Source organism: Electrona antarctica (genome assembly GCF_951216825.1).
Source record: "Electrona antarctica genome assembly, chromosome: 19".
Classification (NCBI taxonomy): Eukaryota; Metazoa; Chordata; class Actinopteri; order Myctophiformes; family Myctophidae; genus Electrona; species Electrona antarctica.
In genome coordinates, this window is record NC_136800.1 from 28,778,301 (window position 1) to 28,799,583 (window position 21,283).

Sequence of the window (21,283 nt, forward strand, 5' to 3'; positions counted from 1 at the left end):
GAAACGGTCTAAGGGGGTTCATGTTTCAGCTGACATGGTGTGAGTGACTCATTTAATCTGGTGTAATCATATTTTCTACATTTTGTTTTTGTCATATTCTGTTAAGCCAGTTCAGGTCCCAGTGTAACCATGACTTGCGGTAAGATTCCAGTCTGAATTGACAATGTAGCAACATGTTTGTGAGACATCATTCACAAATATACATTTCATGACACCTTTGTTATAATGTTGCTGTAGTTACCCTGTGTGCCAGAAGAGTAGAGATCCATCAGAGCCTCCACTAGCAAACAGACCTTCATGGATGGGATGCCACGCTACAGCTAGGGAAGGAAAGACCACACAACATAAACATAAACACAACATAGAACTATTACCAATATATCCTGGCTTAAAATATGTTCATATCAAGGACCCCAAATTGATGCATTAAGCCATATACAGTACATTCAGTGCCACCATTTGAAGTGATTTCGTGCCAGGTATGCCCGTTAAGAAATTATCTTTGTTATTAAATTAGATTTAGCATTGAATTCTACGCCTGCTTATACAAACAGTGGAGAAAGTGAAGCCTAAGATCTGAATAGTCTCTCTCAAGGGCAATACATGCTCTGTCCGACAGCCAAACCTTTCTTTGGAAAGGGAGGTGAAATGACTACTAATTTATTTCATTCTTCATCAACTTCTGATGGTCGGTCTCAGAACTTATGAAAGCCTGTGCGAACCATCCGGACGTAAAAACAAATCCATAGTTGTTGTGCAGAAAGCTTTTATCTCCATATTTTAAATGAGTTTGTTTTTTTGTAAATTAATGCCCTACTTGATCACACTAAAGCATACATGTCAAACTCAAGGCCCGGGGGGCGGCCAAATCAGGCCCGTGGATGAATTATCTCTGGCCTGCGGGATGATCTCAAAAAGAAATAAGAGCACAGCATAATGATGGCCGACCTGTGGCCTCCTTCTTGTGCCCTCTGAACACCTGCAGCTCCTCCTTCAGGTTGCGGATGTCGAACAGTTTACACAGGTGGTCACGTGACGCCGTCAGCAGCCAGTTACCGTTCAGGTTCCATTTCACCTCCATCACTGTGTTTTTGTGAGCGTGGCTGAAGAGAGAGAGAGAGAGAGGCAATGGAGGGAGGGGGGGGGGGGTTGTATAGAGAGAGATATAGAGAGAGTGAGTTCTCATGGAATTTTAAGGGTTAGGGCCACTATTTCAAAATATTTCGTGACCATAAGAAGTTTTGTAAAGGCTTTTAAAAAATAGCCGATATACAAGCTCACATCGCTTCCGTTCCTCATTTTGCTGGGGACCTCTTGGATCCCCCTCAAGGACCTTTGGGGGTCACAGACCCCACTTTGAGGATCACTGCTCTAGTGCCCATGGGTAGTTTTAGAACCTTAGTGAGCAAACAAGTCAGCGCTATATGTAATTATGTGTTCTAAATTGTTTTCGTTTTACAGCCGAAATTTCTGAAGATTTCATGTTTTTTTCCCCCGCATCGTTCTTAGTTTTTTGTTATCAACACCATGATGTTGTTGAATGTATTGCTTTTGCATTTACTCGACAACACAGTAAATTAGTTCAATTATGCAAGTGCAATTGTTGAGAACAAATAAATCTTGAATGAATGAGACAGTCTGGGGGCGTATAGCAACAGGGAACTTGTCGGGGTGTGAAACTTTCCACGTCTCCAGAACCATCACAGTCGATCTGTACGACCCGTTCAATGCACAGATGACTCAGTGTGCTGAATGATTCGTTCAGACAGTTGAAGGAACATTTAAACCTTTTTCAACATCTTAATATATGGGTCCTCACTTTTTATTGTACTGTATCGATTTTATTGATGCAAGAAAAGGCTTATATTTCAGGCTCAGCATGCCAATTGTCCTGGGAGAGAAAAGCTGTAGTTTCCATTAGCTTGGACTGCACACTGATGTCGTCGGTGAACAGGGTTTGTAAAATGTCCACAACCCACCTCTGAGACACACACAGTGACTGAGTACATAGAAATTGTGCCATCTTATACTAATGAGCATTAAGTGAGCAAACAAACAATTTGCTTGTTGAAAAAGTGCTCCTTTAAGAGACTTGTCGTAGAAAGTAGCACCATTACAGACCTCAACAAGTCTGAGGAGACAGACGTTGTCAGGCAGAAACCTCACATATTTCAACTTGTGTGTCAAGTACTATTTAGGTATTCTATTTATAGTGACTCATAGGAATAGACTATGTGACAACCAGGTATAGTCTGGTGACCACCGGAGAGACGGGTGACAGCCGGAATGTAGACGGCACCCTGGGAGCAGTATGGGTTGGCGCCCCAGCCTGCGTCCTCCGTGAGGAGGAAGCCCAAAAACCTTCGATGAGGCCTTTAGGAGGGCCATTCGAGCTACAAGCGGAGCCTGCAGTACCACCGTTGCCCAGGTGGAGCCTGCAGAACCATTGCGGCTCAAGAAACCATCACTCCTGAATGAAGTCTCTGGTGCTGGGAGTCTGGTGCAACGCACAGGTCCTGGCGGTACTCCTGGTGAGAGCAGGAGTGGACCTGGTGAGACGTAGGAGGGGCCCGGACAGGAGTCAACCCACAGAGCCTAGTCCCACCACATGCCAGAATTGTACCTCCCAGTCCCGGCAGAGTAGTTCCGGAGTGGATCCAACGGATTGTGTGGCCCTGGTCTTTCCCTAGTGGATCTGATCGAGGGTAGCTACTGGGACGTAAGTCGGGACTTGATCACCCCGGCTGGGTCACCCGAGTGAGGGGTATGATGTTTGCGAGACCCACAACCCCGATGACCATGGGATACATCACTGAGGATACGTCCGAGGTGCATCCAAGCGATGTATTTTCGTTCTGACTATGTTTGTTCCATTTCCTCTGTTTTGGACATACACGGTTGTCGGTTTCCACCGGATAGCTCCATAATGTAAGACACTCTGGATCAAAGTGAACTGTTGGTGACAGGAACTCACAGTGTAGCCAGACTCTGTCCGGTCTTTGGGTCCCAGAACTTGATGGGCTGTTGGCTGTCTTTGCTCCCAGAGACCACCAGTGCCTTGGTGGGGTGCCAGTCCACGCACTTCACATCAGCTCCATGACCTGCAGAGGAAAACCGTTTAGGCAGACCAATACTGGTGTGTGTGTGTGTGTGTCATGTATGTGTCTGTGAAAGACACAAAGAAATTATGATTTGTCAGGTAGAATCAAAACCAAAAAAAGGTGCATAGTGCATACACAATGTTGAAAAGGGGTTATTGGTGGGCAATGGGCAACTATTGGGTTCTGGGCATCCCCAGGGGTCCTTGAGGAGGTTACAGCTCAATTATTGATAGTGAAGAACCACATGGACCCTTAAGGGTCTGTAACTGTGTACATATGAAACCAAATGGACCCCTGATTTGGTTCCATTTATACCCCCATTTATTCTTAGTTTAATTTTTTTTATATATATATATATATATATATATATTACTATTAAATAATCAAAGGAATTGTAAGAAGTAGTGAAAATAGTAGATCTGCAAGATCACAACATTGCAACATGTGGTGAGCTTGTAGATCTGCTATTTTCACATGTTTGGGCCTCGGGGAGACATCTAATTTCTCTCGAGCTAAAGGGTTTGGGAAACAGTGCTGTAGAGTTTGTTATTTAATCAAAGTACAGGTCTAAATTCTAAAGGAGTTTAGGATTGCAAAAAGATACTAAGCTGCACAGCTTTGTTGTAGCTTTGTAGCTGTTGCAGCTTTTGTAGCAGCTACAAACTGTAAGTGTATCTTAATGTCGCTGGCTTCCATTGAAAGATAATGGTGGGCTGCATCTTTGTATCTGCCAGTGTGGACGCAGCATAATGGTGTTGAATGAGGTGTTTATCAACAGAATACATGTCATCTTTTCAATTACTTCAATTAATTAGTCTTTATTTCATGTTCTATTTATTTAATCTAATCTGTATTTAGTATATTTGTAATGCCTATTACATTATTATATTATTTAAACATAGTAAAGAGCACTATATGAGATGAAAACACGATATAGATATTACTATAATTAATAACATACAGTGCAAACAGCACTGTATGTATTGCTGAAATGGTGTTCATATTAGTTTAATTTAAATGTTATGGATTGATGTAAACAGAAAAACTGTGAGCTGTGAAATGAATACTGTACATATGGATTCTAAGTGAACAAACAACCATTTATTCTTTCATCATGGTCAAATTTTAAATATAAAAATGCTGGATCCTGATCATATACCAATCAAGGAAAGTGTCACGGTTGCATCAACTCACATATCATGTCCATATTTAATCTTTTTTCTTAATGTCGCATTTTATACTTTGATGTAAGACTGTCACACAAAACTAGCGAAAATAGCTGATCTGCAAGCTGACCTATTGCAATGAGTCATACTGTGAGTTTGTAGATCAGCTATCTTTGCTATTTTCATTTAAAATAAAAGTCATAATGCCACATGCCAGTCTTGTCTATGGGTTTTATAAATATCCAACGAATGAAAACTGTTAACGATGAGCTTGTGACTAAATAATAACTATATTAGACCACAGGTTATATAACAGTTATGGACATACAAGGTTTCCGCACGACTGTACTCAATAAGTAAGTTTGTTCTAAGCTTTACTGGTGGTTTACATCAAATCTAAGCTAGTACTATTGTAGTCCAGTTTTACTAGTCTAAATGCCTATATGCTGCAGCCTGCACCTATACACCCGCTGTCATGGTGGTCAGTTTAGTATGTAGATGGTAAATGCATTTAAAGATGCAAACTTAAGTGGCCCTCTCATTCTCTCTCTCCCTCTTTCCTGTGCATCTTCACTTCAACTATCGATAAAGGCAGAAAAGCCTAAAACAAATCTTAAAACAAAACAAAAAAAGATTCAAACTTATTTGAATTCTGAATTAATTAGACGTGATTGTAACCAATTTGTATGGTAGAGTTTGTTAATACAATAGTACTGCCCGAAGCTCATAAGGACCCTATCTCCCCAGGCCTACTGGGTACGCCTTCTTGACTGAGGTTAAAACGTACAGATTGCCGCTTTAATTGAGTCTATTCTAATCATGCAGGTTGCTGGTAAGTCAAAATGAATCTTGAGATTGTTTTTAAAGTGAGTTCCCAGCTTTAGGTTAACTGGTGCAGCCGTACATCAGTTAATATTGCTGACTCACAAGTACTATTCTGGCAGCGTTCCTGACCGCCAAGTGTAATAGGGTGCACAGCTGTGCTGCCACGGCATCTTGGCCTGGCCAAAAGCTGTCAGGTCAATAGCATTTTTGGTCCATTCCCAAAAGTTTCCTGAGAATAAGGCCAAGAGTGTTTGAGGTTTTCCACACGTCAACAGCCCAGCAGCCACCTTGTGTAGGTGGCTGTCGACAGGTTACGTAACCGATTTGTAAAAACCTCATTAAAACAGTTCCATTTCATTTTTGTATCTTTTAGACATTTCACTTATTGACTACCATTGTTTTCTATTATTCGTAACATTTGTATGGCAATCAAGCAACATTTTATTTGAATTTTAAGTACTTTTTACCCATGTTTTTGAATAAGTGCTATAAAAATAAATCCGAAAATTAATGATAGTTTTTTTCACTATTTTGAAACACATTTTTGAATAGTTCAAATAGCCCATCTACAAGCTCACATGTTGCTGTAGACCGGCTAGTTGAACAATTTTAAATGTTTTAAAAAAATAATAAAAAAGGCAATGAAAATAGGGCCATATGTTTCCACATCCCTGAACACCTGTGTGAGAGTCTGAGAGTGCGGTGCAGAGAAGTGCGGTGCAGTTGTACATCAGCCACTGTCCCATCGATGGACAGACAGAAACAAACATACCTCGGAGGATTCTTTCCTCGTGACATCGCATGAAGTCCCAGATGCGCACGGTGCCGTCGTCTGAGCAAGTGGCAAATTTATTATCCGTTGGTGAGAAACTGAAGACACAGGCAGGGGGGAAAGGCAGACAGTCAAACAATGCAGGAACACACAGGTAGACAGGCTCCCAGGGACCACAGCTGGAGCTAGTACAGACCACCATCAAGGACACCAGCACACAGCCAGCTGTCTCTCCTATTGGCTCAACAACGCTGTGATTTCCAGCCCGTGTCACAACGGGAATTACAGCTGTTCTCGGCACATGTCCACCGGCGGTCTGAACTCATAGCCTAGCTACAGAGCTCTGTCCACTCTGATGAATATTGGTAAAAATGTGTCTGTAAACAGTTTTTAATCGCACAAAAATATATCATCCAAAAACACAAAAATACAAATTCCAAACACTAACCAAAATCATTCTTCATGGACGAACATAAATAAAGAAATTATTCTACCAAAACATAGAATATGAGCGAGGAGGAGGGAAGTCCCATCACAGATTCCTGACTCACAGTTCTTGGTACAAAAGATAAACCGACTGAGGTTGATCAATAAACCACCCAACCATCACTCTGTGTATTTCCACATTTTCCTGTCGTCCAGTCCTAGACAAGGCACACTGCTGCAGCCATTATGAAAAATAACACTGAACTATACTGCGAGCTTGTATAAAATTGGCAACTCCGAGTCTAGAGCCATTCTTGACCCAAGTAGCAAAGCAACAGACAATCTCTGTGGTGAGTTCATCAACAGAACACTGGTATAATAATACCGTCGTTTTTTATTTCATATCATCACTGTCGGGCAGAAACCTTGCATCTCCATGATTGTTTTCCTAAATGAATGCCATGAGTGTGGCATAAAAGTAATTACTAATCTACAAACGTACAAGGCATCGCAATGTGATGCATGAGCTTTGAGATTGTCTATTTTAGCTATTGTTGGAAAAACGTTGATGTGCCCAAATTGGAGGGACTTGAAAGTGCTTAAGTTTGTCTGTGATTGTATTAATATTTAACCAATTAAAAGTATTAAGAGCTTGTCTGACTAAATAATATCTATATTGGATCCATTGGAACACAGGGTATTCTTTCCATTTCCTGAAAAGTAACCGCTTTGGCCATACAAGGTTTCCACACAACAGCGCTGATATCAATCATTAAGCCAACACCAACATAAAAGTCTACACAGACCAAAGAACTATCAGAAAAGCTTTATAATGATCTAATTTGAAGGCGGCCTGCTGAGAGTACAGATGTACCTGGTATTTACACAACATTGGATAATTCAACTTTATGGCACAGTGACGAACGGCAGAGGTCATGCAAAAGCAACACAGGACCGACGACTTGAACTGGTGAAGTTGTGATGACTTGAGTGGCACTCCAACCATTCCCCATGCATTAAATCACTTTCGGCCTGGCATCCCCAACTTGGGCATATCATTTATAGGAATAAAATGTCAAATATAAAATACATTTTTCAACATTATCAGAAAATTGGCGAACAGACCTGCTAGCTCGCTACACATCACACCGTGACACATGAGCTTGTAGATTTGCTATTATTTTTCTGATATTCGTCAGACTAACGTAGTATATCGGGCTTAAGCGGTTGATGTAACATTTTGCCATGGTCCCTAGAGCTCTTGAAAGCACGGTTCTCTATTCTGCAGAGACTTGTTCAGTATTCCAACTATCCATCTATGTAGTGTAACACAGTTGGATGAAAATCGCGTGATATGGCAGATGTTTGCTCAAGAAATAATGCTGGCAGTTGGTTACTAGAAACATCCAATTCAGTTTGGACTGTGGTTCCACAAGGAGCCACTGTGGCAGGTAAACTGAAGGTCACAGTGAACCTGGAGAAACGAGAGGGTGTAACAGCTACTGTGAATGTGATTGAACTTTATGAAATTATGACATGATTTTATTAAGACAGTATAACTTGAGACTGAAGTTGTATTAGTAACAGCAGGGCAGATGGCTCCATCTGCAGGCCTTTCAGCGTAATGACAGGTGATGGCACAAATCCAATGCGGCGTAAAAGACAAGCTACATCTGAACCGCTAACAGAAGTCAATACAAAGCACATTCTAACCTCTCACCAGCATCAAAGCAACTGTTCATGTATTATCAGTTCATCATGTGTCACTACTGTTCTCCAAACAACCCCACACAGAATAACTAGGACCCCAAAACATGTATAATCTACTGGTATGATCTATTCTACACTTATGAAGGGGGGTGGGGTGGGGGGGGGGGAATAAAATAAAATGGCAATTTAAGAAGGTTTAATGAATAAGTAAAGCATCTCGTCACAGTCAAAGCGAGTGGGGTCATTGAGAGCCAGTGTGCGAGGACATTAGGATCTTACTGGGGTGGTTTTTTGTTTTAATAAACTTAAATCAAACTTTATTCAACCCCTAAATTCCCTCCAAGATGACCACCTCAAGAAGGGCAGAAATCAAAACCAAAGGCAACTTTTATTATTCGATAAAGGCCATGTGTCCCCAAAAACAACAAATGTGGGGGAATGGGTTCGCGGAATGTGGTGTGCGTAGTGTGAACTGGACTGGTCAAAACGTTTGTGTGACACACTTCGGATTGCCAACGTCAGCTAGCCAACTGCTCTCACACCGAGAGACATGTTCAGCATTTTTTGTAAAGGAACAAAAAAGGATAACTTTATTTAAAAACCGGTGTCTACTGTCTAGGAGCAGTAGAATATCAGAATGTAATATTGAGGGCAAAGGAATAGTTTGTTTTGAGACAGTGTGACTACTACATGTTCCAAACTGTTTCTACTGGATGTGTGAAGGAAAATGCCTCCCTGAGGAGTCGTTTCCATACCTCAGTAGAGTCAGTAATATTCACTTTATTTTTCTTTATTGCGGCAACCATCCTCTCCATTTTTATTGGTAGGTGCTAAAAGATCACTCTATTGAACTTTATTGGGTGTTGAGAAAAACTCTGGGCTTTACTTTATTGATCAATATCACATCCCCTCCACTCAACTTTATTGGTCAGACTGCACGCCTCTGGGCCTACAAACTGGAAACCAGTGGTTATTTTTAACGTATGTGAAATGGAAGAACACATCACTTTATTCAACAAGAATAGCGTGAAAATCAACCTTTTCTGTACACAGCAATTATGTAGAGAAAAAAGAATTCATCAAGAGACAAACTGTTCAGCAGCCACAAGTATAAACAGCAATACAAGAACACACAGCCACAGGAACCGCAAGAACAACGACCCCCTGTGGCTAGGCCTTGGCACTGCAGGACCGCAATAATAATAATAATAATATTAATATTAATAATAATAATGAGGGTGATAATAACCACATAAGACTTGGTTTAACTACAGAGAATGTTAGATGGGGTATAAACCTGGCTTCTCTAATGGCTTCCTTGTGTGCCTGGAACATCTTGACGTTGTTCATGTTGGACTGCCAGTACTTGACGTATCCTCCGTGGTCTGCCGTCAGCATCCACGTGTCGTTGTGAGACCAGGTCATTGCCCGCACAGGGCTGTCATGGGCCTGGAGGACAGGGGGACAGGAGAAGAGTGTGAGTTCTAGTTGCACTACCATGGACCAGCTGTACAAGTCAAGTATCAGGGAATGACATTAGATCAGTGGTTCTCAGACCTTTACATGACAAGGCCCCTCCTTAACTCTGACGGTATACAAAAGGACCCTAACGGGTCCTTTTGGTTCCATTTGTACACTGTCAAGAGTTACAGGACCCCCCCCCCCCCCCCCCCTCAGGGGTCAACGAGAGTCCCTGGACCCCACTCTGAGATTATCCAAATGTGGTGTGCATTACTAATGTACAGAAAGAGGAGCAACACTGATACAACTATGTATCAGTGTTGGCACTCATTTAAAGGGCCACATTGCAGGTATAACGTAATTTATATCGTTCCATTGTGAGGAGAGACAGCATAAAGCATGTCTGCTTTCTGCCAGATGATGCGATGCTGCATACCGATTTGCATACTGGCACCTCTATGCCATTTGATGGCATAGAGGTGGACATATTGTATATGTCCTCCTGTTACATGCCGACAAAATGAACACCAATTGAGCCACTACTTGCCTTCTCAAGAACTAATATGACTGTTTGAAATGATAGCAGAATCTACAACAATCACTCATTTAATCACAAATATGTTACACAAATGTTCCATGTAGAAGCCTATAATTTCAGCATGTTTACCTGTAAAATGGTCTCAAAGTTGAATGTGAGTCCGTTCCATAGAGTGAACTCCCCACTGGACGCCCCAGTGACAAGACGGCGACCTTCGGGAGTCCACTGGGAGAGAATGAAGAGGAGGGTACCAGAGAAAAAGAAAAAAAGAGATAGGGATTGGAAGGGTCAGAACCTCGGGATGTAAATCCTACAGATCGCTGCAATGTGTGCCTTAAAGGACACGTGGCCAGATAACTTTGCAGGCTCTTTGCAGTTTGAGCAGGAGTAACAAAGGTGATGTCGATGATAATTACTATATGGAATCTGATCAATTTCCCCAATGGTGGTGATGTCTAGATTCAAGCTAACAGCACCATTACAGTCATAACAATCAGCATAATATATAGAGACCTACCCTTATGACAAAAACAGGACATTTGACTTTGTTGGTGGAGGTTCTGACAAACTTTGTGGTGACGGCATTCATAGGGTTGTTGAGCATCCCGGCAGGCGGGACCAACTGTAGGGACAAACACAGACTTTAGGCTGCTTCATCAAACACTACAGGACTACAATTCCCAGAACATATTTTTAGGATCTTATGTTTTCCATTTAAAGTAAGTAGGGTTTCTCAAATCACATTCTGAGGCTATTCTGCCACCGTTTCCAGTTTCCCAAACTAGTATAAATGTGATATACTAGAGGAGAAAAGGAAAGGTTTATGGAGTCTACCATAGTGGCTCATATTGGTTTGTGGTAATGCAAATACTGTACTCACATCATTATAACATGCTGCATCAGGCTGGATAGCACGGAAATCTCGATGGTCTCGCTGCCATAACCGGTTCTGTGGTGTACAAAGGATTAATCAAATACCTCAAGACCTGGGTTCAGAATGCCTGGCTGACGCCTGTTCAAATCAACGGCCACTGGACGTTGATTTGAACCTGCTTATACTGTGCTGCAAAAATGTCAAGTACAGGTTTATTTTATAAACTATTTTAAAAGAAGTTTCATTGTAAAACATTCTCAAAAGTCAAGTCCAAGTGTTTTATTTATCAAACGTAAACTTCACATGAAAAGTACCTGCAGGTATCTGAGGACAGAAGGGTTGTAGTCAATGGTCTTGCGGTTGACAGCCTTCCTCATGCGTTTCCCATCAAAAGTGAGCTGCTGCATGGCCTGCTGCTGAGCGAAGTCAGGCCGCTTGTAGAAGAGCTGCCGGGGAGCCTGGTGCTGGAACCGCGGCATGTGGAAGAACCGCGGTGGGGAGCCGATGTCTGTCGCCATGGTGACCGCTTGCTGAATCCCCCTATGGCAACCAGAAGAGCCATTTAGATTAGAAAAGAGTGTGATGTTATTATAATAGGACGGGATATAAACATGAAATATTTTGTCCACTGCAGGGGAGACAAGTATATATAGACTAGTCAAATGTTACATTTGTCTTGTTTTTTTTTCCTAGAATCAAGTACAACTCATGGTTCAACATCAATAGTTCAAGCTGAGAAGTCCCAGAGGATGACTATGCTTAATTTATGCTCCATCATATATGATGTCACAGGCCGAAAATAGACACCCTACAAGTTCAGAAGGAACTGCTGAAACGATGCATTGTGAGCTTGTAGATTGGCTATTATCGGCACGTGTCAACATCTTACGAAAAAGTATGAACAGGCTTAAACAAAGTGGTTGACTGTTAAGTTGACTATCTACAGTGACAAAAAACAAAATCAATTTCCTTACGGTACAACCAAAAGGTGCTTTTTAAAAAGATAAAACTATTTGCTATTCATATTTCCAAACAATTCATACAATTACAGAATCAGACAATCAGACAATAGTCACGTTATAAAATCCCATCCTCTGCCTTCTAGAACAAAATTTGTTCAAAGTTAAACAATCATTGAAAAAGTGCAACCTCAATACATTGAGTCAAATGTGATTTCACCAGGACCCTTGCAGTACCCAAGTCTTCCTATAAGCTAATGGCTTCAGAACTGTTGCAAAATATCCAAAAGTATCAAATGTCCCACTGTGTATAAGAGGGAAAAAAAGAATGGTAGCTCACTGTTCTTCTTCCACAACATCACTATTACCAGAAATCCCCCCCTCCCGTGTATAAAATAGTAAACAAAGTTTTGGGCTAAAGTTCAGCCAACCATATTCACATGATTGTTTGTACTGCCTGATACTGTCACTGATATCAACTGAGCCACACCTAGTGTTGTTCAAAGGTTGTTCACAGAACTGATATGGCCAACAAATAATTCTCAGGAGAAACCTAGCATGGCAGACACACCGTTACAAAACAAAGGTTTGCGCTAAGAGTTCCGGTCTTCACACAGTATTAAATGGGGGCTGCTTACAGTATGACATTACCCACAATGAACTCTTATCAGTGCCTGCTTTCATTTAATATCAGCTGAATCAAATATACAGGCTAAACAACATTGCAAGTCACCATCTGTACTGCTTTACCTATTTTAATCACAAATATGACAGCTCCTTTTTGAGAGGATCAAATAACCTAGTCTACAATGCAAATCAATAAATCAAAGCTACAACTACAAATGAAAAGGAACATATCAGCCTAGAGGGATGCCTTACTTTAGTATAAAAAACACAATCACATTTAAATTTGGACCCAACATATACCATTTCTGGATGATTAGTAATCGTTAGCTCATAATGGAAGACTCTTATCTGGAGCTTTTAGACATATATTCTATTTTGGAATTAAGTACTTTTTAGCAGATCCTGAGCATTCGTTAACACATCAACAGGGATTAAAACCATTTCTCTCAAAGTGGCATGGATCTCTCACGTAATAAAAAACTATTTAATTTGCAGACCACCTTTCATACAGAAACTGAATTTCAACTAAGGTTTCTTTACTGACCATCTGTACCACTTTTAGCATATTTTTATTTAGTGAGGCCTTTCATCTAATTTGAGAGCATTTAACCCTGGTACCTCTATTTTGGACATTGTAGAGGAATATCTTTAATGTTGCGTTCACACTGGCAGATTTAAAAAAAAAAGTACACAAGCTCTTTTGTAGCGGGTACTACAAACGTCTCTTTGTATCTTCATCTCACTGGCTTCTGTTGAAAATGAATGGCAGCCTGACATGCATCTTTGTATCTGCCAGTGTGACATTTGATAATTGTATTATTTTTTAATAGGGATTATGTTAGTTCCAGACCATTATCGTAGTAAGGTGTAAACCTTGTATGTCTAAGGATTTTTCTTTTCAGGAGCTTGTAGATCGGCTATTCACTACTTTTGCTTGACACTGCCATACAAAGTAGGGGTAGCATTATTTACAGAAGAAAACATGAATAAAAATAAAGACATTTGGATACAAGGTTTCTGCCCAAAAGCAGTGATATAGTGCACGTTTGTCGGTGTTAGACCATGTGAAGCAGTGTTTGATGTGTAAAAAATAGCACGTTAAAAATACCCATACACTTAGCAGGCGAGGTTACAACAAATGAATATGTTGTGTTAAAACCCCTATATATACTGAAAAGCTGATCTGCAAGCTCACAATGTGGCACAATGTAACACACAGTAAGATTGTAGATCTATTTATTTCACAATTTTACACCAGGTTGTAAGTGATTAAAGTACATGATTAATTTAGAATGCTAAATAAAACCATCGTAGTTACAAAACTTACTTTATATCTTGATCTTGATTAATATCATAGGGATGGCACGATTAATGTGCTTAAAAAGTACTGGTTGAAACACTATCAAATCGATCCTATTCTGTATTGTAAAAGGAGAAATAAAATGGAATACATTTCTTTTAAAATATTTTTGTTGTTACTCCTAATAAAATATGGAGATGTGTTTGTTCCTATCATTTTAACCACCATCACCACCCACTTTTACACATCAGAATTGTAGCCTGGTTGTGAATTTTATCAAATTTTACAACTTGGCATAAAGGTGCCCAGTAGGTTTGTAGTGTGCAGTAAGATGTTACACTGAATCACAAAAGGTAAACGCAAGACTTGAATTCAACTAGAATCTGTTCAAAGTTACTATCGTGATTTTGGAAGATGGTGCTTAAAAAGAAAAGAAGTGAAAATCTACAGTAAAAGCTCACAATGTGGCACATCCGAACACTGTGCGAGCTTATAAATCCAGCTATATTGAGTATATTCAATGGCTTAAGTGGTTAAAAGTGACAGCCAAGTGAGCCAACATAAAGGTTATCACAACATGTGATTAAATATTTGGGGCCGCTGATAAGGATCTCTCAGTCTCAAGTAATACAAAATAATATTTACTCTATATGTATATTTTAAATCCACAAGTCAGAGTGAGTGGGACCAGTAGTTGGCACCAGGGTGGGAAATCAGAAGCCACCAGGCACCTGCATTCACTGTGGCTGATGAGCTCCTTATGCAGGTTGTCAGACATACTTGAGGCCATTTTACTTATTTAATAAATACCATTTAGCTTGTAAAATTTGTAAAAAAGTGTGGTGATAATGATAAGGTACCAACTTCTAGCTTTATAAACAAGTAAAGTTGAGACTGACGGCCAAGCTACACCAGGCTTTTCTCGTGCGTTTTCTCCCGCGCGTGCGTTTAATTTAGGTCCAGTCCTATTTTAAAAACGCACGCGCGGGCCACGCGTTTAGGGTAAACGCGCGAGAAAAGCCTGGTGTAGCTTGGCCGTCAGATACCTTTTCATGTCATGGATCCAACTTTGCATAGCATATAGCTGCTCGTTTACAATTAAACAATGTAAAAAGGGGTAAACAGAAAGTTGGCTTAATGGCTTTGACTGTTGGCTACCCTTGAACTTGGCACTAAGGTGTTCAAGCTGTTAAGTGCAAGCAGTCACCCCAAATAAAGCACTAGTATTTCTACACTGTAGCAGTTTGTGGTCTTTGATGCCAAGTATTGAGCTGCCACATAGCACCCCTGAGAAGAACTGTTGATTATTACAAATCCTTCACAACAAAGCATAACATACAGTTCAATCAACAATGCAATAATCAGACATAAAAAGCAGTTACATGAAACAGTGACACGCTTAAAAGGGTGCAGTAAACAGTACGACTTTGAGAAACACTTGGTTCCAGAAACGATGCAAAATCTATAATTTAAATATCAGGAAAAGTTAAATTATTCTTTCCTAAACAGATTAGGAAGGGAAAGAATTTAACAAAATTCAATGGACCCACTCGTGTTAAATATATTGCGGTGTAATCAATGTAACCCAACTAGTAATTCCCATTCCTAAACTACATTGCGTGTTGTGTTCAGTGTGACTGGTGTGTTGACTAGTGAAAAATGGGCTGTCCAAACCAAGCATTGGCAATATAAATACTTTGTTCAACACTGTTGGCATGCACTTGGATTACCTTTAAAATTATATATTTGTAGTAATTGTGCTTGGTGTGGACAGTCATTTAGGCTAGTATTTACCTCAAGCCAACAACACCGGTGCAGTATGTATTACAGTATGTTCCCAGACTACTGCAACATTTGGCTGTTCAGTCTGGCTTGGCCTAAATGCATTTAAAGCTGCAACCTGTAGCATTTTAATGAATACATAGTTATTGTAGCCAATCTGTCAGAAAGTGTGTTATTACAACATAACTATAACATCTGCAGTAGTTACTTGGAGGTGGTGTCCATACTCTTCCATTGAGCAATGTAAACCCTGGTGCCCAGACTCAGATGGAGTCGGACACGTACAGTAGTACTGCCTGGAGCTCATAATTCTCATGCTTCTTGCAAATTTGGTTTTCCACATGGAGTTTGAATCCCGTGTAGGTTGTAAACGTTACGGGTTGCAGCTTAATAAATAAACAGAACCCAAATAAGTGTAAATCTAATGTGTCCCATATGGGCTATGGGTTTACATGGCATAAATACAACTGGTCCGTGACTGTGAGAAATGATACCAAAGGTTCCATTTGTACAGTCGAGAGAGTTATATTTAACGTTTCTCCTTCACCACCATGTTGTCGCTGATGCTAACATGTTTAGCCCCGTGTGTGTGTGTGTGTGTGTGTGTAGCTAGCACGCTAGCACTAGCATGTAGCTAATCCAGGATTGGGGGGGAAACCCATTTAACCGAACCCAACGACACCGTGGACGGACCGGGAGCCCCGTGTGAGCCGCTTAAATCCGCAGTAACCCGGGCCTGTAGAACCCTGGTCGGTTCCATGGATGTATTTTTGTTCAGTTTAAATGGCGGCCCCGGTGGAAGAAGTGTCATTTACAACAACAACGCGCTGCTAAGATTACAACTCACCAACAATATTCCAATGCCGAGTTTTAGCTATCAAGCTAATAACTAGCGAGATACGTCCTTTTTTTAAACAAACATTCGAATATATATATTTATATAGTTTTTTTAAGAACAACCATAAAAGTCAGTGTATAATTTATTTGCCACTTCTAACCACCCGACGCTACGGACTCCATGTCGACGCTTCCTCCTCGATGCTGCTTCTTTTTCTGAGCGCAATGCATTATGGGACTTTATGTTCTTTTCTCTTTTTTTAACCGTACGTCTGGCAACAGAGAGAGCGTGACGTCATGACGCCAACTACAGGAAATGTAGTTTTTTTTAAGGGGTTTTGATTGATTTATTGAAGTATGGTATTTTTTAACAGATTGGAGAATTACAGTACATTTCAAGCACAACTCAATAGATAGGTAGAGTCGGACTCTAGTCTACACCATGAGTAGAGAGAAGTAGAGAACCATTTGAAGCAGATAAAGAATCATAGTGTCATGTGCAGAAGCCAGACATCACAAGCCTTACGTGAAGATTGTTTTCTTTATTTATTGCAATGAAGAAAAAATATTAAACATATAAAGATAACAAGGGTTAGTGAATAGTGAACCAGTGAACCATTTGATTGGCTAATGGATATGTATCTTATCTTTCTTGGCTATTATTCACAATTGCATCGAATAAAAACAAAAAAAACTAGAAAAAGTGCCCTTCCGGGCACAGGTCTCCACCAGGAGGATAGGAGTGTGTGTGATGTTGTGGCACAATGTTTAGGAGGATGTTTTTTTTTATTTGTTTTTGCAACAATTTTCTTCATTTTGTTGAGGAAATGCAGAGCCAGATCACTCATAGCATCTCTGAGGATAGAATTCTGGATGAGCAGGACATGTGCAGCATTTTGTACAAAACGGGCCACTCCTGAAAACTTTGGAAGGCAATCTTAGCCAATCAGTGTACAATCTGAGAAATCCAACAGACTCGTCTTGATCACATGACTACAGAGATCATGTGTACCGATTGCCATTTCTTCATACGCCTTTGATGGCAATTGGATGATTTGAGGCATTTTGTTCCAAAAATGTGTTTTGCAAAAATCAACCTGTTGGTGGCGCTATAACAGGCCAATGTGAAAAGGGTGGGATATATTCCTCAGCCTAGTAAGAAAATGTGTGAAAGATGTCACGTAAATTGCATGCTGCGTTCATGATTTGAGGCTATTGTTCAAAACGGGGCAATCTTGCAAACTGTGAAAGCCAATTATAGCCAATTAGGATGGAATATGAAATATCAGACAGATCCGACTTGAGCACATGACCATAGAGATACTGTGTAACGATTTGTGAGATTTTTGGACAGAATCTGGAGGAGTAATATCAAAAAATGTGTTTTACAAAAGTCGGCCTCCTGGTGGCGCTATAAAAGGCAGTTCACACACACGGACGGACGGACACACACACGGACGGAGTGCAAAACATACTCTCTCCCCATGCCTTCGGCCTGGTGGAGACAACAATCACAATCACAATCATCAACAAATAATGTTACAATCAACTATATATATTTTTTCTTTCTTTCTTTTAAGTAATATTGAGAGAAATAAACTATAACTAGAAAAAGTGCCCTTCCGGGCACAGGTCTCCACCAGGAGGATAGGAGTGTGTGTGATGTTTGGCAAAATGTTTAGGAGGATGTTTTAAATTTGTTTTTGCAACAATTTTCTTCATTTTGTTGAGGAAATGCAGAGCCAGATCACTCATAGCATCTCTGAGGATAGAATTCTGGATGAGCAGGACATGTGCAGCATTTTGTACAAAACGGGCCACTCCTGAAAACTTTGGAAGGCAATCTTAGCCAATCAGTGTACAATCTGAGAAATCCAACAGACTCGTCTTGATCACATGACTACAGAGATCATGTGTACCGATTGCCATTTCTTCATACGCCTTTGATGGCAATTGGATGATTTGAGGCATTTTGTTCCAAAAATGTGTTTTGCAAAAATCAACCTGTTGGTGGCGCTATAACAGGCCAATGTGAAAAGGGTGGGATATATTCCTCAGCCTAGTAAGAAAATGTGTGAAAGATTTCACGTAAATTGCATGCTGCGTTCATGATTTGAGGCTATTGTTCAAAACGGGGCAATCTTGCAAACTGTGAAAGCCAATTATAGCCAATTAGGATGGAATATGAAATATCAGACAGATCCGACTTGAGCACATGACCATAGAGATACTGTGTAACGATTTGTGAGATTTTTGGACAGAATCTGGAGGAGTAATATAAAAAAAATTGTTTTACAAAAGTCGGCCTCCTGGTGGCGCTATAAAAGGCAGATGCGGAAAATGCAGGTCAAAGGTTTGTCCTTGGCCTCTAGGGAGTGTGCATGCAACGTTTCACGCAGATCGGTGCAGTTTTAGGTAAGAAATGTGAAAAGCTGCCTCATGGTGGCGCTATAACAGGCCGTTCTGGAAAATGTGGGGCAGATGTTCATCGTTGGCATCCAGGGAGTGTGTGTGCAAAGTTTGGCATCGGCCGGGTTAACGGTGCCGGAGATTAGCTGTACACAGACGGACGGAAGGACGGACACACACACACACACACACACACACACACACACACACACACACACACGGACGGAGTGCAAAACATACTCTCTCCCCATGCCTTCGGCCTGGTGGAGACAATAAACAGAAAATAGCCTACACCAACCAATTCATAAAGGTACTGGGAACTTCTTCAAATATACATGCAAGGCCCTCCTGGAGGTCCCTATGATGAACCTATATAGCAGGGGTGCCCAAAAGGTAGATCGCGATCTACCAGTAGATCACAAAGGCTGTGCAGGTAGATCACATGACATGCCCCTAAAGAGTATTTCATTTAAATATATTGAAGAAAAAAGAAAAAAACATTTCTCCCCCTCTATTTCCCATTCCAAGTGCATTTGTCTTATACTGTACAGAATGTAACACGAACTCTACTATTCCAAAGCCCCCTCAGGTACATATTTAAACTATTTTCAGCAATGGTATAATAATTGATTTGGTGGGTAGATCTTGCCGAGCTGGTCATTTTGAAAGTAGCTCTCAAGTCAAAAAGTGTGGGCACCCCTGCTATATAGGCTATAGTTACCCAGGGTGATCATTAGGGCCTTTGCTGCCGGGGCACCAGACTGTGGAACGCACTGCCGGAGCATCTAAGGTTAGCAACATCCGTGCCTCTGTTTAAGTCACGATTGTATATACTCAAATGATCATACTGTTTTTTAACCTTAATTGCTCTGTGCTTTGTAACCATGTTTTGAAAGGTGCTATAATAAAATTCAGTATCGTTATCATGCAAACCTGGGTATAGGCTATCAGTTATTAAGGTATAATAATAACAAAAACAGATGATATCAAGACGATGGGTTTAGTTCTATGTTCTAGGCCTAGTATAGGCAAGACTTTTTTTTCCATCAAGTTAACTGTTGTTCCCCATCACCAGAAGGCAAAGCTCTCTGTTTACCGAGCAATCTTCGTTCCTACTCTCACCTATGGTTATGAAGTGTGGGTCATGACCGAAAGAATAAGGTCGCGAATACAATCGGCCGAAATGAGTTTTCTTCGACGGGTGGCTGGCATCTCCCTTAGAGATAGGGTGAGAAGTTCAGTCACACGAGAGAGACTCGGAGTAGAACCGCTGCTCCTTCGCCTGGAAAGGAGCCAGCTTAGGTGGTTCGGGCATCTGGTTAGGATGCCTCTCGGGCGTCTCCCTAGGGAGGTCCTCGACGCACTTCCCACTGGGAGGAGACCCCGGGCAGACCAAGGCGCAGTTGGAGGAAACACATCGACTCACTGGCCTTGGAACGTCTCGGAATCTCCCAGGAGGAAGTCACTAATGTTGTTCTGGAGAGGGAAGTCTGGAGCACTCTGGTGGAGCTGTTGCCCCCGAGACCCGACTATGGATAAGCGGTTGAAGATGGATGGATGGATGGATGGATAACTGTTGTTTCCTTAGAACTCTCTCTACGTCGTCCTCAGACGAGCCCTCAATCGGCATCTCCAGTCATCTCGGTTCTCCATACATCTGGTCAGCTCATTTGTGCTTTCTGCACCAGCATCTTTCTTTAGTACGTCCACATAGGTAGGTGTGGGAGTCTGGGACGTCCTCTCGATTGATGCAATGATGCCGATGTTGTACTATACAAGCTCGGTGGCAGTGGCCAGCTAGTCTCATCCTCCTTACTGCTATCTTCTCTGATACACTTGGTAATGCCCCGTACAGACGCTTGTTGGTGATGTGCTCGTCCTGGTTGATGTTCAGTACCACACGTAACATTCTGGTGTAGCACCCATCCAGGGATTTCTGTAGGGCTTGTGTTAGTGTCCAGCATTCACAGCTATAGCCCAGAGGAGAACAGACTCCACGGTCGCAGAGAAGAAACTGATCTTGATATGTCGGGTACAGAACAGTGGTTCTCAAATGTCATGTCAAGAAGGACCCCAAAACAATTATGTATTTAGCCAAACACCCCATCTACAAATAATTTGTGCTAGCGATACGCAGTCGCATACAAGATTTGTGTTGTTAAAATGTTTAAAAAATATTAAATTATTTTCAGATACATTTTTCAACATTTATTTGTAAAAATAGCATTTACAGGCTTGATCATAACGCTTGCATTGCAACGCATTTTTGTTACCTTTTTGTAAGTTACTTGAGGCCTGTTGTTATTGTTATTGTTTTGAGCATCAAGCAATGAAATAGATGAGTACTGACTATAATTATCTTACTTATGGTTTTTATTTCCCCCACATTAAAGTTTTCAACACAGGAAAAAAAAGTTTTACATTGTGCTGCATCCCATGCAGCACAATGTAAAACTTTTTTGTATCCTATAGGTCCAAAAAAGGCTAGCACTAAGA

General features: G+C 41.0%; 1 protein-coding gene across 1 annotated transcript in view; it reads right to left on the minus strand.

Moving 5' to 3' along the window:
• wdr33 (WD repeat domain 33) overlaps positions 1-16,589 on the minus strand; it is a 31,675-nt gene extending 15,086 nt beyond the window's left edge. The window contains exons 1-10 of the mRNA XM_079529301.1: positions 16,389-16,589; positions 11,188-11,413; positions 10,880-10,948; positions 10,517-10,621; positions 10,129-10,224; positions 9,298-9,449; positions 5,865-5,962; positions 2,975-3,101; positions 949-1,103; positions 242-320 (exon numbers count right to left, since the gene is read on the minus strand). Coding sequence (XP_079385427.1) covers positions 242-320; positions 949-1,103; positions 2,975-3,101; positions 5,865-5,962; positions 9,298-9,449; positions 10,129-10,224; positions 10,517-10,621; positions 10,880-10,948; positions 11,188-11,391 — 1,085 coding nt within the window. The 5' untranslated portion in view covers positions 11,392-11,413; positions 16,389-16,589. The remainder of the gene's footprint in view (positions 1-241; positions 321-948; positions 1,104-2,974; positions 3,102-5,864; positions 5,963-9,297; positions 9,450-10,128; positions 10,225-10,516; positions 10,622-10,879; positions 10,949-11,187; positions 11,414-16,388) is intronic.
• Between the last annotated feature and the right edge of the window lie 4,694 nt (positions 16,590-21,283).